The sequence below is a fragment of the Haliotis cracherodii genome, unplaced genomic scaffold, assembly GCF_022045235.1.
Source record: "Haliotis cracherodii isolate W230 unplaced genomic scaffold, xgHalCrac1.p SCAF_8, whole genome shotgun sequence".
NCBI lineage: Eukaryota > Metazoa > Mollusca > Gastropoda > Lepetellida > Haliotidae > Haliotis > Haliotis cracherodii.
Window position 1 is genome coordinate 15,350,701 of NW_027266341.1, and position 19,601 is coordinate 15,370,301.

At 38.0% G+C, this 19,601-nt stretch overlaps 1 protein-coding gene across 1 annotated transcript; it reads left to right on the forward strand.

Moving 5' to 3' along the window:
* The first annotated feature begins 15,823 nt into the window (after positions 1 to 15,823).
* LOC139450328 (UDP-GalNAc:beta-1,3-N-acetylgalactosaminyltransferase 1-like) lies at positions 15,824 to 18,622 on the forward strand. The gene is made up of 2 exons (XM_071232007.1): positions 15,824 to 16,056; positions 16,461 to 18,622. Exon 2 carries the CDS (start codon positions 16,486 to 16,488, stop codon positions 17,677 to 17,679), a length of 1,194 nt encoding a protein of 397 aa, XP_071088108.1. The 5' UTR covers positions 15,824 to 16,056; positions 16,461 to 16,485; the 3' UTR covers positions 17,680 to 18,622.
* The last annotated feature ends 979 nt before the right edge of the window (positions 18,623 to 19,601 follow it).

Genomic DNA, 19,601 nt, shown 5'->3' on the forward strand with positions numbered 1-19,601 from the left:
CGTATTTAGAAGCCCTTAGTTCCAAGCTTCCCTTTCTTCGAAGATTGAAAGTGGACTTGGTGTTTATTAGTATTCCAAGATTAAAACACTTCACATTATTTATTTGGTTCCCTACACAAGCGATAGGCAATATTACAGGTTATTTTCATTTCCAATTAGACACGTTTGTTTGTATTTGTTTAACGCCGCAATTAAATATGTACAGCAGTTTGAAACTAATTCAGGTGTTGCTATTCCTTTTACCATGCGGCATGAACATGGAACTGCCTTGTCTGTCTCGTAGGTGGCTGTTAAAACAGAAGAATGATTACTCTGTGACGGCCATAGGATCCATATTGTTATCACTTGTCTGTTACTGATAAATATCACAGTTACTCATTTACACATTGTGTATCATATTTACTCTTTTGTCACAAATTTCAAGATCCAAAATGACACTCAATTGTCATGATCTAAGAAATATCAGCTTCACCTCATGTCAGGATGTAACACTGCAAAGAAAATCCACATATACAAGCTTGTATATGCTTTGGAAAGATTGAATATCCAAAGCATATACAAGTTTGGAATGATGAGATATACAAAATATACAAGTTTGTATTTATGACATATACAAAAATATATAATTTTGTATATATGATGTATCCAAAATTGTTTTTCTTTGTATATATTGGTAAAGGGAGACAATTGTAATGTATTCGTGTATAATCATTGTATATGTGCAAAATGAAGTATTTTAAGTTGAGCACTGTGTTTCTTTGTAAATGTTGATAAAGGGGGGTAACTGCTGGGTATTGTTCTATAATTGTTTTGTATGTGCAAAATGCCTATAAATATTATTAGCAAGTTACAAATAAAACTGATATAGTGGCGTGTAACATTATTGGGATGTTTAATTAGTACTCCTCACTGTTGGCGGGAGTCCTTACTCTCCTTGCAATGATATTGACGGGTAAGCGATTGAGGCGTCTGGTACTTTTCCTGGCGCGGTGCTTGGTATGTGGGTAGACTTTATTGTCAAATATACAGAGCGGATTAGCAGTCGGAGGTGATTTCATTGGCGGTGACTTCTTTATTATAATCACTTGAAAGTGTTGAAATCGATTTGTGCTGAGCTTGGATTGGTTTGTACGGGATGCCGCGATGTGATTTGTAACATGCTCTCGTACGCATAGCAGATTAGCCAACAGATTGCACAGAGGATGAAAGCTAATCATTATTACTTAAAAGTGTTGAATTTGGTTTGTACGGTTTAATTGAACGGTATACATTGTTATGATGTGAAATATCCGCGGAAACGATGAAAATCGCGTTTTTTAAAACAGTAGTCCTTGGAAAAATCATCTTCCGCGTAAAAATATAATCAAAAATTTAAATGAAAATACTCCGAAAATAAACCCTAGCGGATTGTCCTGTTTTCGATAAAAGCTTTCAGCATCAAACATGCCTTTATTATTATTCATAACACAATACTATTATTGTCTTATCTTAAATTTTCGGACATCATACATTTTCTATCACGAATACTTGCACTATAACGAGGGGTGTGGCATCACAAAGAAATATTCCGATACTGGCTTGTTTTTATGATCACGTTGTCTTTTATAAGTCAATGAGATGTTTTGATGTTGTTCATATGAAAACACCATGAATGTTTATTCAGCACCCGAAAACTCATAACACGGGGATATATGTTGCAATTAATGTCTTATGTTTTACAAAAGGTAAGTAAGTACAAGGTTAGCTTTTCTCAATATGCTTCAACATGGGAAAAGAGTCAGACATTGCACGTTTGTAGCAGTATTGCTCCCAGACCTGGCGGGTGCGCTGAAGCTATTCCCAATTTTTTTAACGTGCTGATTTAATTTTACTGCATCCGACATCTTTGTTTATTTGACTTATTTACTTTTGCCACTGACTTATTACATTTGTTGGTATGAATATTGTCCAAAGTGCACGAAATTGCTAAATATGCAATGTTTAAAAAAATGTCTGGGGGCTGAGCCTAATATCGTTTGCAAAGTCAACAGACTACGACTGTAAATGTATTGTACAACCGATGCAAGAAAATAAAAACAATGTTACAAATACAAATTGGAATATGAATACTAATACCTGTACTTTTTAGGACAAGAAATTGACACATTGACGTATTCAGATTTAATTGATATTTTCTTTACTGATGTAAATTTATACCCTTACCCACACGTGCATTTGCAGTTGTCCGTGGTGCACGTGTTTTTCACTTTTTCGTGTGTTATCTCGCAAACATGTAACAGACGATTAACATTTTCTGCATACACTATTGTTGTATTTAGGTTTTGTGTTTTAGATAGATTTCATCGGGAAAACAATTATACTTTGTCTGAAATTTATTTTTTCAGTTGGTAAAGTTTCTTTTGGACGTCAGTTTAGATGAGAGAACAACAGTATCGCTCATTTCGTAAATAGGATACTAAATGATCCCCCGTGCCGTACGATTTCTTGGAAACGAGTGAACAGTTTAGTATCAACTGTTTGGTTTTGCTAAGTTCATAAAACATGGTATTATGGCTCGTTTCGTATTTTATGTATCGCCTCTTTTAAAGATTGAATGATACATAAAGGGCCGTGCCTGCATTATATAGCCTGCCACGAAAGAGATGCATCACAACTGACATATTATGTTTTGGTAGGATAAAATCATGTCTTTTGAAATAACAGACGAGACACCTTTATGTATGTAATAGTTATCCGACATTTTTATCAAGTCACGAGCGGATGCGATACAGACCAATTTTCATTTAAATGTATAAAGCACGTGCACCTTGCTGCCTTTGAGAGAGTCTGTGTCTGTAGAACTGGTTTAGTCCTTGTCTATTTGGTATTCACTCGCTGGAACACATACATTGGATATTAGCATTGTATTGTGATTTTGAGCATCCGGGTGCCTATGTAACATGTAATATATTTCCGATTATAGTACTTGTTGTTAAGGCATATGTTCTAGCAATAAGAAATTTGATAAATATTCGTTTTGCTGAATTTCTACTTTGAAAAACTTCGTTGGCGCTCAGAACGCTTGGCGCTGTATAATTCAGCACACGCATGGTTGGGTTCAAACCAAATTATGTTTATTTGTCATAAATTAAACCACCAGCGGCGGTACATGAGCATATATCTAATGTCATACAATACAGAATAGTAGATCAAGATGGCAGTTTCCCTGTAAAGATTATGTATTTCTAAAGAATTGTACAATATATCTTGATAATTGTTTTTAATCTTTGATATTTTGTGAAAATGATAGTGGAAATGGTTGAGTACATGAACTGGTTGACGTATTTTACATTAAAAGTGGCGTGATTTACATCCTTAAAATATAAAAGAATCTACACAGTGATACAACTATAAATGGTTGTGATTGATTTAAGAACGAAGTCAGTAATTGGGAATTTAACTTGCGCTTTCCGACATAATGCGTATTTCACACACAGTTAAGAACGAAGTGTAATTCATTTATTCATACCAAGTACGAATGCATCAATCCGCACGCGTTGTATCTACTTACATGTTCATTAATGCCAAAAGACACCAACATCACAGGACTAAGTACATAGTTCGTTGAATGTTATTTCGTGAATACACATATTGCGTAACACAGAGCACAAACCAAAATGGCCTGTCCCTTTGTGACAGGTGTTAATTAGAGAATGTATTGCCACCACATAATATCCCGGCAATTGTATGACACTTAATGAACCTAGTCAGTCCATGGGTCTGTAACAACTTTAGAAAATCAAAGTAACATGAATGTTACGTAATTTATTACTTAGGTATTGAGTTGAGTTTATAATGGCAATAGCAAGGGTTACGTCATCGAATGTTATGCATTACATGCACCACTCCATATGATAATTTTCTATAATTTTTATTGTCCATTACGAATGTTTAATTCAACAAGCTAACCTGTGCTATACAGATGTGACTGTTAGTCATCAGGTAATATACTCCAATGGGTGTTTATTTGTAGTTAAGTCGGCTTGGGAACCCGAGCAATTCACAATCATATTCCGTTTCTCTCACACGCCCAAACTTAATCATGCCTTAGCGCATGCGCAGTCAGCTGTCAGCAATTCCTTTGTTCAGCTCACAACACATGGTTCAATCAAGCGCGTTTCGTAATGGTCGGATCTTGACTGAACCCACCACCTCCCTCACCACCACCACCTTAGTGTATTTCTGCAATATACATGAATGTTACGTAATTCGTATTAAATCAAAAGTTGACTTAAAGGGTTATAACATGAATGTTATTGCGCTTTTGAGGATAAAAGTGAAACTTTTGTTTAGGGATGACAGTTCAAAAACACCCCGTTAAAAATCAACTGTATTTATGCACGACTTCACACAGACTGAAAAAGTATACATATGTTTATCTAGCTACAGTTACATGCATGGCACAAAGATTAACATGAAATAATAATGTTGGTCATGTTTGTTAATTTCTACATTTCGTTGTTATTGGTGTTCTGGGGATGTTGTAATTATACACGGGTTCTGATCTTCTTTGACGTAGAATACATGAACTGGTTGAGTGACTTTCTGCCATCAGCGTGAGAGCATTACCGACACAAGGCTGTCTATATACATAAATCCTATAGCTATCATATCTACTTGGTACTTAAGGTTCACTATCAATCTCCTCTGAAAACAAACTGTTACATTTGATATCCCCAAGCAACAATACTCAGTGTGCTCTAGAGTCATTGTCAAAATCAGAAACCCGAATGATATCCTGTCTACATGGTCACACACGGTGATTGTTAAGATATACACTCAGACAGCATGGCTTACTTACTTACTTACTTTGGAGATTTAACGTGCGCTTTCCGACTGATGCGTATTTCGCACACGGGCCCGGCCAGGCCATTTAATGTGTTTCCGAAAGGGGCGAGGGTGGTCTGTGCAACCCAAGAGGGGGCTTTAGGGGTTGCTTATATAGAATTTGGGAATTTTGAGATTTGGAATAGATGCCGATGGGGTTGGGGAGGAGAACTAAGGGAGCTGGGTATGGTGGATGATTGTTTGTTTATGTGATTTTGATTTGGTAGGTTATTATGGTTTTAGATGCGTTTTATTAGTTCCGTTTTGATTAAGAATACGCCTAAGGCCTTGAAGTTTTCTAGTTTATTTTGTGGGTTTAGTATTGCTTCTAGAGTGAGAGCCTTGTTTAGATTGAGGGTGGTTTGTAATGCGGTTCGATGTGTTAGGTAGTGTGTGCAGTGGATGAGTGCGTGTTCTGGGGTTTCTGGTTGTTTGCAGTGTGGGCAGTTACCTGTAGTGTTTTTTTTAATTTTTTTTAGGTGGTTATTTAGGTTGGTGTGTCCTGTTTGGAGTTTAGTGATTACTCTGTCGATTTTTTTTGATGGATGGAGAATTTTTGGTTTGGTTAGTGGTTTGCTGAGCACTCTTTTGATTTGGCTATTTGAGTTTAGATATAGGTTATGCCATTTTTTTGTGATTTTTTGTTTGCATGGCAGTCTGTATTCATTTCTTATATCCCAAAAGTCCCCCCCCCCCCTCCCCAAACGTCCTCTTATTAATTCTTACAACAAGTGGGATTGTGTGAGATGTCCGACTAAGAATGGGAAATTGTACATGCTTTTAACATATTTTTATTCGGGATTGGTAAAAACTGCTCCAGAAACAAAATTATATTTATCAAGTGATATTGATATGTGTTGGTTTATACATGTACATATACATACATATTATAAAACATAACATATATACATCAAAATAGAACAAAAACGAGTGGTCAACAAATTAGTGCGGTTGATGGTTGTTCAATTATTAAGAAAATCTATTCAACTATAACAATTTAATACTTAATACGTAGCTTAAAATATGAATTAATTCTTAAGGTATTACTTTAGTGCAAATCCATCAGAACGTAGATATCGACTGAATTTAAAATTTCTATATGGACAAATTGTTTCCCATAAAGCACTGAATTAAAACTCTAACCTTTAGAATAGAAAGACGATTAGTTTGTGAGAATTTTTAAAAATTCTTTAAACATTGTAGTAAGGCCATTTGAAAAACTAATGCAGTATACTTTAGCCCAAGAGCATGCATGATGCCTTATCTGAGACGTGTCTTTCAAGCCGATGGAAGTTTAAATCACTACAGCCGAGTCCGAGGCGATAAAGGATATGTGACAAAATCTGGTATCATGATTTAACTGGATATTAGTGACATTGTCCAAGTTTAATAATCCACTATATCAGATGACAATTCCAAGTATTAATGGTATCAGGAAAGAATGATTTGGCATAGCATTCTGTTCTACAACTGGTAGCCAGTAAATTGGTTAGATTTCTTTAAATGTAATCACTAACAGAAGAGATGTTTTCCATCTTGTATAATAGTGTTTTCTTTTGGCTATGTTAGTTTCTCAATAAAGCTCCTCATGGCTTGTACCCCTTGTCCCCCCACAAATAGTCCGTAATGCAGTGTAAACTTTCTCGGATTGGTTCTTGTTCTTTGGTACAATTATCCAAAATATGGGAGCAAAGATATGGGCAATAAGCTTGTACATAGCTTCTAACGATTTATGTGAAAGGAAGTATTTATCTGAGTGAGTGAGTGAGTGAGTATGGTTTACGACAGGGGACACCAGAAAGGTATTTTAAGACTTCTAAGGCTTACCTTTTTAACTAATCGACAATATCAGAATGCTATTATCAATCTGACTGAAACATTTAACCAAAAGTCATTGATAAAAAATCTTACGGTTATTTTACGGTTAGGTATTGCATTTTGATTGACTTTAACGTGAAATCGAATAGTTTCTGTTTTCTTTGGATTATACTTTACTTGCTTTCATCCATTTGGTAATTTTCTCCAAATCGGCATTAATATTTTACGCAGTAGTAGTTGGAACATATGTCAATTGACTAAACGAATATCCTTTTACATACACTTACGTAGGAGTATCACATTGGACAGTACACACAACTGTTTGTCAAAACAATATCAAGCAACATTTTAGATTTAGAATCACCGTACCATGACATAACAGAAACAAATATATTAAATATTGCCAATATTCATGATATATTTATTTTACCGTCATTGTTTGAAACTGCTCTGAACGACTTGTATGTATAGATCTTCTTATTTGTAAACAGATGGCGCACTTATTATAAATATTATTGATATAACTGTCTGCTCAGGTGTTCTATTTCTTTATTACGTAAAATGCTGTCAACATAAATAAATACAAAAAAATTCATAACACCCCAAATAGAGTTGTCATAATGCCAATAGTATACACTTGTCACATACAATAATACTGTCCGGTATTCTTAGTAATATTTTCATTAGCAACTACATATTGTGAGCATTAATGTCTGCAATGTAATGAAACTGAATGAAGCAGAGGTAAAATCAATCCATATATACAAAATTGTATATTTTTGGAAATACCAATAATACAAAATTGTATATTTTTGGATATACCATATATACAAAATTGTATATTTTGTATATATTGGAATTTCGCCTTGTGTAAACATTTATATACGTGTAACACCCATATATAAATGTGCTGAGTGTTTACAGATGTGCCAAAAGAAGTATTGTCGGGGATTATTTGTGTGTTATTTTGTGTGAGGGTAAACTATATTTAATAAAACTGGATGATATAATATGTCTTAACATTTGTTGTTATTTGAATTGGGTACCTTTCTGAAATTACATTGTTCGAAGGATCAATTTCTAAAGGTATTACATTGATAATGAGATGATATCCATGTAAGTCCGTCGTATACAATCGTGCGTAACATGCTGTGGCGATTAATTCATCAATTATCGAAATGCCACCAGAGCCATTACAATTGCCTGACAGTCCTTGTCGCCAGTAACTTCAACCATTCTACAGGTACACAAGACCTTTTGCATGCATTTCCCAATCAGCAATCTTAGAACATTCCAAAAAGTGGTCACAGTTTGTTATATATGTAACATTACTGAAGTTCAAGATTAAAAACACCATAGTCTTGAATAGTTCAAAATAAGTGTTCAAACCACGTAGTTTTATAAAAAGAAGTTGACAAATAACTAAGTCCTAAGACAGATGTTTAAATTTCTACCAACCTGCTGTGCACTGTTTGGGTTGATCCCAAGTCAATTCCTGGAAATCAGCTAGAGAGGTCATTTCTTGGAAATCGAACATGCCATTTCCATTGTAGGGATGACAGGTTGTTGGCTGGCTGGTTGGTTGTTTAATGCCGCACTCAGCAATATTCCAGCTATATGACGGCGGTCTGTAAATAATCGAGTCTGGACCAGACAATCCAGTGATTGATATCATGAGCATCGATCCACGCAATTTGGATCAATGATATGTATCAACCAAGTCAGCGAGCCTGACCACCCGAATCCGTTAGTCGCCTTTTACGACAAGCATAGTCACCTTTTACGGCAAGCATGGGTTGCTAAAGACCTATTCTACCCAGGAATCTTCACGGGTGACAGGTTGTAGAAATAGTTTTTAAAATACTGAACGAATATATTTCTACTACAAACTTTATGAATTAACATTCTACTATTTCTTTTGCATGTGTAAGTCTTATTTTTTAGGTTGCAATTGCCCCCAATAAATAATAAAAACAAAAATAAACGCCTCTCCATCCCGAACTTGGATGTGGCAGCACTTGACCTACATCACAGCTACTCACACTTCAAAACTGTCAATAAACAACAAACAAACAAACAAACTAATGAACTGGAGTATGACTGAACCGCGGCTTTCAAGGCTGCAGACAAGCTGGCTATTTTGACACGAGGAATCTGCATGATTTGATCTGTTTTCGCGGATTCAACGCAAGCGTGTGAAAGAAAATTATTGTGACTGTTGTGGTCCAGAATCAGTGGTTCGTGTATGATTTTCTTTGTGCGTGTTCTGAAATGAATCTCATCAAGTTTACTAATTCTATAAGTTGCTATGATCAAGTGTGCTTTGACATCAGTGATGTCGGGACATTGTTTTCGCCTTTCGAAGAGAGCTGGAGAATCTAGGAGTGTTTTCTGATGGACTTTAAAATCCTTCCCTGCCAAATCCTTACGGTGGTGGTAGACTGAGATGGCAATGAATATCGATCACAAAAAGGTTTGTAAACAACATGTTGTCATGAATAAAGTTTCTTCAAACATGTTTTATAATGTTTAAATTTACTGTCATTGTCGGTTGTTTCAATGAGGAAATGACCCGTGAAGATTCCGGGGTTGAATAGGTCTTCAGCAACCCATGCTTGCCGTAAAGGGTGACAATGCTTGTCGTTAAAGGCGACTAACGGGATCGGGTGGTCAGGCTCGCTGACTTGGTTGATGCATGTCATCGATCCCAATTGCGTGGATCGATGCTCATGATATTAATCACTGGATTGTCTGGTCCAGACTCGATTATTTACAGACCGCCGTCATATAGCTCGAATATTGCTGAGTGCGGCGTTAAACAACAAACCAACCAAATCATTGAGGAAATAGCCTGCTCCGATTCTGGTCGCCACAGACTGTCCGTGACAGTTTCATAAACATTTAATTGGTATGGAAAATATATGCCTTCGTCAAATCTTGTAATGTCATCAACGTAGCAGTCAGGGTTGCGGCCTAGAACGTCAAAAACATCCGATATCAAACAACCGTATTTCCTCAATTAGATGTTAGGCAGTGTATTAATTTCGCGAGAGCCCTTAACTTGGCGTGGCTTGTATTTGAGACCCATCGTGTAATAGAGAGAATATAGATACGTTTTACAGTTCCTATTGGGGCGACTGGTCGTCAGCCATTTTTTATGAATCGATTTGTAGGCTATCACATTCTACCCCGGGTCCACACGGGGCAAGAGCGATTGGCATTACCCAGCACACACCACGAGGAGGTTGCTCTTCATGAGTGCCAAACATGATTTGGCAAAAAATCAAACTGGGCCCCACAATGGCAAGTAGGATTCAGTCCCGATGAGACCAAAACTATAACATTCAGACGAAAGTCGATTCTGGTTTTAGACCAAATTTATACATGGGGAGTACTCTTATTGAAGAAGTACAATCTGATTGTTCATGAAAAATACATATCAAAGAAATCATAAGAAAAGTTAGTCCAATGATCAACTGCCCAAGGAGTTTTAAATACAGACTAACTAGAAATACGCTTGAAATGATATACATCTGGATATCTTTTATCCAACCTAACTTCGACTACTGTTGTCATATTTGGGACAACTGTACAAACGAATGATTGTTACAGGAGAATTTACATTTGGACGCATTGAGAACTATTTATGTGGCGGTTCGTGGAACCAGTCATGTTAAAATTTATAACGAAACAAATTTTAAATCCTTAAAAGAACGACGACACCGCTTCAAATTGATAACATTTTACAAAATGAAAAACGGTATTTCACATGTATATCTCAACAATCTCATTCCAAGTCAAGTCTCTGATAATAGCAATTATAAACTTAGAAATAGATCTAACAAACAATCAAATGTAGAACTCAGACCTAAGGCAAATCATTTTTTTCCGGACTCGATTAACCTGTGGAACACTCTAAAAACGGTCATAGATCATGCCAAATTGTCCACTGCCGCCTTATGCTCGGCTGCAATGACTTAAACGCTGATAAGTTAAGACGACATGTATCAGAATACCAGACTGCACTTGTGGATATCACTTTGAAGATGCAATTCACTTTTTCTATCAGTCAAAACACGATAAAATCAGAACTAGAATAGATGCATTCTTATAATAAGAACACGTGCATTGCTATAACACAGAATACATACATTGTTTTACCACAGAATACGTGCACTGCGATAGCACAGAATACAGGCATTGTTATAACACAGAATACATGCATTGGTATAACATTAAACATACATTGCTATGACACAGAACATACATTGCTATAACACAGAATACAGGCATGGCTATAACCCAGAATACATGCATTGCTATTGCATAGAATACATGCATGTCATAACACAATATATGCGGTGTTATAATAAGAATAGATGTATTATTATAACATAAAATCCAGCATTGCTGTAACACTATCTATTAACTCAGTCAGCATTGATATATATTTCACCCGAGTGCCTTGTGATATCAAATATATCATCACAAATCGATTAAAGTAGTAAAACTCCGGGTTCATCAAAAGACATAATGGTGGTAAAGTTACGTTGTAACGTCAATACGCCATGACTGTCGTTACAGCTCTGGGGTGGTTTTCCCCTTGCACTAAATCACATCCTCACCAGCCAAACAGTTCGGCACTTTCACTGATATGTCATGTCTTTGACGGAATGAAGTGAAAAGACATTTGCTTTTATGCAAAAAGTCAAAACTAGAAACACTAGTGTCAGATTCTAACACTAACGCTTATATCAAACTGTCCAATCAAATGTTGTTTGATTTAGCTCAACCTCTCTTTCTTTGTTAATACAATATTAGGCTAACGGTATTATACAGTCAGTATCACAGCTGTTGTCTAACGTGGCAGGAATTCCAAATTCTGGTATGGTCCTGACCAACCAATAAACATAAATGTGGCATGTTTCGACTCAGGATGTTTTTAACTATTGGTGCGCAATTTATTTTCCCATGGCTGTCGCAGAAAAGCATCATATACTATGCCAAAAAAGTAGGGGATATTGGGAATCATCAAGGCATATCTTCTGATCTATGTCATACTGGCAAATGGAAATGATATGATCATATCTGCGGTGGAGTAGGCGATGGAATCAAATGGTTTCTAATGGTTGGTGTGATGAGATGGTGGCGCACTAGGTCGTTAATTTCGAAATTTGCCTATTTGCAGCCAACATTACTAATATCGGGTAAAACCACCTCTGTTGACAGACATGCACGAATTCATCGAGGCATACTTCTGATACGTCGATCAATGTCAGCTTGACTCATGTTGTTCCACTCTCAGTGAGAGCCACACCGAGTTCATTGAGAGTGGTGGGTGTATTTTGACGTTGACGTACACGTCTGCCAATGACGTCTCAGACGTGTTCAATAGTGGAAAGTACTGGCCATCGCATGAAATGGATATTTTTCTGTTGGATGAATTGTGTCCCATTTCTGGCACGATGAGCACGTGCATTATCATCTTTGAAGATGAAACGTTGCCCAACACGTTGTGCAAATGGCAGCACGAGTGGTGCAATGATGTCCTGAAAGTATTGACCTGGACAATATGGAACGCAGTTCGGACAGTCATTGTGGTAACCATACCATTTTGGACTCATCCCCAAAACGGTTATGCTGTATGACGTTAACGACAATAAAAGGTCAATTCATGACTGTTCGTGTGTGACGTCGCAATTCTCTTCTTCAAACGCCCATGGACGCCTTCAACCTTCCAAGTGTACATCAGAAAGGGGGGCACGGGTGGCCCAGTCGTCTAAGGCGCTGCGATTCGCTGTGCAGAGTTGCGTCCCTTGGGCACGCCAGAAACCTATGATTGTGGGTTCCAATCCCGGTTCGCCCCGATTATGTTTCTAGGTTTGTCAGCACCATACCCGTGCTCGTGGGTTTCTACGAAGTGGTAAACGTCTGAGACCTGCATCACTTCGGGCTTTCCTCCCACATTAAGCTGACACGCCGCGATATAACTGGAATAATGTTTAAAAAAGCGGCGTTAAACCAAACTCACTCACTCACTCAATACAACAGAGAGAGAGAGAGAGATTTCTTTCTTGAATCGTTTCCGAGAAATGAGGCTAATAATCCGAATGTGATAAATTCTCACACTGTATGCTTAATACAAAACCAGTACCCTGGAGTTGTCGTGCCATACTAAAGTAAAAAAAAAGCTGAGCAGAAATCACAAGTATTGAAGTGCAGGGCAAAGCTTAAAGACAGTAAGCAGCTTAACCGAGTATACGTTGAGCAGGACATTCCTGTAGACGTTCGGAACACTGAGCTAACATGTAGACACTACTCAGTGAACTGGCCAAGAACAAAGTACCCTGAGAGGATGGACACTTGTCACGTTTGATAAAGATAATGGATATAAGAAGCGTGCCCGTCTAGGATTTTAGAATTTGGGTGGGTTTCTCTTTGAAGGACAATGCAAACTCTGATTTTAGGCGCAGTGTTATCGAAAAGCTTATTTTTTAACTGGGGTGTCCATGCTATTCACACAAGCATCACTTGTATACATAACGCGTTATTATATAGGGCACATTTCCTGATTTATCATTATCAGCTGGAGTGTCCATGCAATACACACAAGCATCACTTGTATACATAACACGTTATTATATAGGGCACATTTCCTGATTTCTCATTATTAACTGGGGTGTCTATACGATACACAACATGTGTGGTATAGACAACATGCTTACTCTCTAGTAAGGTTTTGTTGATGTATTGGTATCTATACACTATGACGTTACTCGCGGTTAGTAGACTTTAACAGTATTGATTGGAATTGGTTTGGAATTTTTTAACATCATGTTTAACATCATAATCAGTAAGATTATTAAGTGTAATACAGGTGTCGTAAGGATGGCACATGCCAATGTTTGACTTTTGTCTGTTTTACTGAAGTTTGCATCGTGTCGCTTAACATGACTCACATAATTATTTAATATATACATAAATCCCTGGTCTATATTCGCAGTTTTAATGGTGATCGGCAGTATCTTCATCTATGGAGTATCACACATACGATCAACTAAGTGCGTGGTGTTGAGAATGGATGCTTCTCTATGATGAGATACAACAAGCTGCAGACAACGAACTATATAAACTCGATGAAGCCAGTCCAGATACTCCCAAATTTTACTCAAGTTAGTCGGTTCAAACCACGGCCACCCTCCTATGAAAAGGCCCAGAAGAAACTTCACCAGTAGTGTAACATTCCGGCCAAGGCCAGCGTGGTGAATATTCAGGGATTACTGATGTCTGTTGGAACATTGAAGGATTCAAATAAAAATTGTGTATACCTTCTTTTTGTGACTTAATTTACAAATACAGTATCTTAGGTCTAGTAGAGACCTGGGCTGATACAAATGTCATATTCTATTTTCCTAGATATACACAGTTTTGTAACACTCGAAGCAAAAGTGAAAAAAACAACATAAGAAATTCCGGAGGATTACTTTTATTGGAACAGTTATGAATACAGAAAAGAAATCTCTAACGCCCAAAACGTGACTTTATTTGAAAGAAGAACAGAACGGAAATTTCAATCATAACTGGAAAACTTACTAACTGTACTACAAGAGCTGCACCCTCATTTGAAAGCATTATGACAACCTTGCTGAAGGCTGCGGAAATAATGCGTGAAACCAACGAGCAGGGGTACGGTGCTGACAAACCTAGAAACATAATCGGGGCGAACCGGGATTCGAACCCACAATCATAGATTTCTGGCGTGCCCAAGGGACGCAACTCTGCACAGCGAATCGCGGCACCTTAGACGACTGGGGCACCCGTGCCCCCCTGTTGAAAAAGACTTTTGTTAATCATTGTATTAAGCATTTCGACTCAGTGTGCAGATTTTGTTGAGTTTTGTAAATTTATAGATGACTTTGTCAATTCCATTGGTGATGAGTTGTTAGAAAGTGAGTTAGACACGGTAATTAGTCTCGGGAAATGGGTACACTTCTTGGAGATATGAAGTGTGTTAAAGCTCCTGGTGATAGTGGGACACCTGTTGATTTCTTTCAGAATGCTCCACCAAATTATTTAATGCAGTATTCATGAGTGGCTCTTCCATTATGGCATAATTCATACTTGTAAGAAAGATAGTCCATATACATACATATTACTCTTTCAGAAGTAGCAGGAAAAAGTTTTGGCAAAATTGTTTGTAACAGACTTACAAAGTGGTCTGCTCTTGAGCATGTTATAGCTAATGAGCAAGCAGGTTTTAGAAAGCGTTTCCAAACTTCCGACAATATCTTTATTGTTAATACTTTATTAAGTAAATATCTGTCTTCAAAAACGTGGATGTTTGTATGGTGCCTTTATAGATTTGAAAGGAGCACTCGACTCCGTGTTTAGGAATGGCATGCTGTTTAAATTATGGAAAGGAAGTATTAATGGTCGGATGTTTAGATATCAATTTTCGCTTTTTTTGTTTTCATATTTCATCAGTGATATTGTGGAATTTTTTAATTGTGAGGGGGCTAATGGTGTAACTTTAGGTCAATTGTCAATTGGAATTATTTATCATTTTATGGTTTGCAGATGACATAATCTTGTTAGATGTAATATTCAATGGCTTACCAAAACGACCAACCTTCTACATATTGGGATGAATTGAAAGTGACTTAATATTTAAAAAAGCAAAGTGATTGTATTCAGGAATGGAGGCAAACTTAGATATTATTAAAAGTTTAGTAGAGGTCATTCTGCCAATGACATAGCCCCTCGTTATAAATATCTAGGTATGCAGATATCATCCTCTGGCTATTGGTATATTGCTCAAAAGACTTTGACACAACAGTCAGGGAAAGTAGTTCGAATACTCCAATAAACACTTTGAAAATTATCTAAAAATCTACATTCCCAGCTGGGGTCGTCACCATTTGAGTAACACACATACAATCAAGTACCTACGTGATGTTGAGAATCGATTTTGAAACAAAACCTTACCGAGCCATTTTTCTGGATCGAAACGAACAAGCTGTCCCGACCGATATCAGTAATCAAACAACGTTGTGAAGTTCATGAAACAATGCCACCTGTTACTTCTTGTTGATTTCTTGTTGATAGGAGAAGTAGCACAGAAGATCCTGGGTAACCACGAACAGGAATGGTTTGCAAGGCGCGTTTGGTGATCATAAAATAGCACGATAAATATTACAATATTACGTGAGCCACGAACATCAATCATAGGCAAGTCGAGAACAACAATAACAGGCAAGCCACGAACAGCAAGTCAAGAGCAGCAGTCACGGGCAGGCAACGAACAGCAATCACGGACAACCTGAGAACAATAATCGCAAGCAAGTGCAAGGCGTGAACAGAAACTACGCACTGGTATGTAGGATTACATGTAGCTTCGCGCTCCTAAATGTTTCGATTGATATAGATAGAAATGTGTTTGTTTATTGTTTGACGCCGCACTCAGCAATATTCAAGCTATATGACGGCGGTCTGTAAATAATCGAGCCTGGACCTGACAATCCAGTGATTGGCACAACAGGCCGCGATCCACGCATTTGGGATAAGATGACATGTATCAACCAAGTCAGCGAGCCTGACCACCTGATCCAGTTAGTCTCCTCTTACGAAAAGCATAATCGCGTTTCATGACCAGCATCGGTTCCTGAAGATCTATTCTAACCCGCATCTTCACGGGTCGATACAGATAGGAAAATGCGTTTAAAACACCTTCAATCATTTTAGAGATTAATTTTATGACCTCTAAAATTGTTTTTCAGGATTGTTTCCTTCCAATCAATAACGATGGGACTGAAACGTAATTTAAAATGCATGTGCTATTGCCTCGGCGTATGTGTTTGTCTGTATTGTGGAATTGGATTATCAAGAACCAAGGATGACTCTTTAACCCGAACTGATCACACAGCCCAGCACACTGTGCAGGAACAACCCAAACATAAACAGACAGGCTTGAATAACAAAACGTCCGGATTTGTTGGTTTAAAGCAATCAGAGGTGACTACCAAAAATGGGAAACCATTTCATGAAGAAGCCAAACAGATAAATGAACATGACAAGGATATGTCCAGGGGCTATTCTTTGCCACCAACGTTATTGAATGGGACAGACATGAATCAGAAGATAATGGCCTTCTTAACAATGAACGCATCTGATCACAGAGATCGGTATATAAATCTGCACCAATTTATGTACTCCCTTAATACCAGTGTTTGTTCAAATACAAGCGTATTCTTGATGTTAGTAATACATTCAGCTACGGGGAATGCAAGGAAGAGAGAACGTATTCGAAAAACATACGGCTCAGTGGCCAAATACAAGGGCAGGAAACTGGCCCATGTTTTCATGTTGGGAACATCTAATGACGACAGGGTCCAAAAATCAATCATCAACGAGAGCAAGCTTTATGGAGATATTGCCCAAGGAAACTTTCCTGATATTTACACAAGCTTACCTCGGAAGCATATTATGTCAATGGATTGGTATTTACGCCACTGTAATTCCTCATACATATTAAAGCTGGACGACGATGTTTTCATCAATCCTTACCGTGTTGTTGACTTTCTTACTGGTGGTCACCTTGACCAGAGAACAATGTACTGCACAAAAATCACAGGACGTGGGCCAGTGAGGGGTTCAATGTATAAAAGCTACGTTTCTTACGAAGAATACCCTTTTGATATCTACCCTTCATTTTGTTTAGGATATGCATACATCACGACTCCAGAAGTTTGGCACTTGATGCATGAAGTATCAAAGAACAGCAAATCTCTGCGTATGGATGATGTTTTCGTTAGTACTGCGCTGGCAATGAAAGCTGGAGTACAAAAAGTAGACTTTGGAAAAATAATTTTCGATTGTCGGTATCACATGAAGGACCTGAATAAAGAAACACTTCAAAAGAAGGCAATAGTCATGGACAGGGCATACGTTTGTGGCCACCAACCGTTTACCTACTGGGATCTTATAAAGGAAGATTAAGACCCACGAAGAACGTGTAATGGTTCTAACAAATGCCAGAATTTCAGAGGACATATCTCATTTTACTGTTTGTACATTCCAGTGGAGCGAATTGCTAGATTATTTATTTACTTTGCGAAAACACAACCATACCTGTCGTACCAAAGCAAATTATGCTGTGCAGTTTAGTTTACTTAGTGTCTTTATTAAAACTCTGAGAGGGAGCCAGTTTCATGACGAAGGGATTCTTATATCATCAAACCTTGACGATGTTGCAGGTATGTTGCTTTCCCTACCGACAAAGGCAGTGTAAATTGTTCGGCCTCATATATTCTTCTTATATACTGAACAACAAAAGTTCCTGTAGTATTGAAAAAGATTTAATGCAATGTTATGTTTTTTACCAAATCTGAAACAATTTCGGTTTGCTACAGATAAAAGACTCCTGTAAGTGTTCAAATGGTTTATTTTGCCATACTAACTTCAGTAAAAGCGTGATATTATTAAAAAAAACATGAACATGCCAAAATGTCAATTTACAAATAACCAAACACGTGGTTGACGTCGAAGGCGCCGATTCATCTCATCCCACGTGTGCTCGATTGGTGAGAGATCAGCGGAGCGAGCCGGCCAGGGGATGACATTCACGTTGTTTTGTTGAAGTGAACGAGTCGAGCAAGATGAGGCCGGGCGTTGTCATGTTGAAAGGTAATGCCTGGGCCATGACGACGCAAAAGCTGTAGAACAACAGGGCCGATGATCTCGTCGCGGTAGCACTGTCCGTTGAGATTTTCCTCTAACACTATCAAACGGGTCCTCTGTCTTGCTGTAATCCCACCCCATACCATAACGCTGCCGCCCCCGAACCGACCTTCTTCTATGACACAATGATGGACGTAACGTTCGCCTCGACGTCAGTACTCTCGAATCCGTCCACCGGTGGCTGAGGTGAAAACGAGACTCGTCAGTGAATAAAACTTGTCCCCGCTGCATTGCCGTCCAGCGAAAACGCTGTCTGCACCACTGTAAACGTGCTTGACGGTGGTTCCCTGTCAAAATGGGACGTCTGGGGGGTCTTCTGGCGACAATCCCCTAACATCTGAGGCGACGACGTACGGTTTGTGAAGATATTCGTCGAGGGCCAGGGATGCTTCTTGCAGTCACTGTTGCTGGCTGGAATCGATTTCGTAGGTGTGTTGTTCGAATCCAGTTGTTTTGTCGATTATTGGGTACGCGTGGCCTGCCACTCCGAGGATGGTTTCTGACTGCATTCGTCTGTTGCCAACGTTGCCATAAACACCAAATGGTGTTTCTGTTGACATTAAATTGTTTTGCAACAACACGTTGACTCGATCCTGCTTCAAGTATACCAATGGCTCGCAGACGCTCATTTTCGGACAGGCGTGGCATTTCGTAATGTTTGAATAATTGCGTAATCTTGTTGTTTTTTTGAGTGGTTGTTGTCAGCACGATGCTAAACAATGCATATGGAATCCCGTTAACGCACATGTTTTTATACCCATTCTTTGGTAGTGAAATGGATGGGGCTGGCATAAAAGTAAACTTTTGCATTGAATGCTTGCTTTTATGTAGCAGTTGCGTTTTTGTGACTTGATTCCATACATGTACTACAATATTGAAAACCAAACTTTACTTGTTTGAAAAATACACTAAGATATTGGTGTCACGGGAACTTTTGTTGTTGAGTATATTTCATAATTGTTGCTCTAATCAAAATTTAATTTATTCGCCCTGATAATTTTTCTTGGTTTCACAGTACCATATCCTTACTCGTGGAAGTAATCATGGACCACTTCGGGATACCGACCACTCCCAAATAATGTTTCTTCGCCCTACTGTCAAAAGCGGCGCAAAACTCCGCTCGCTCAAACCCAAAATATTTTTTTCTGTCACATGTACTTAATGGCCTAGTAACTGTAATC

Bases quoted from the DNA above. Each gene is read 5' to 3' on its own strand.
- LOC139450328 (XM_071232007.1), top strand. From the start codon at position 16,486: ATGGGACTGAAACGTAATTTAAAATGCATGTGCTATTGCCTCGGCGTA.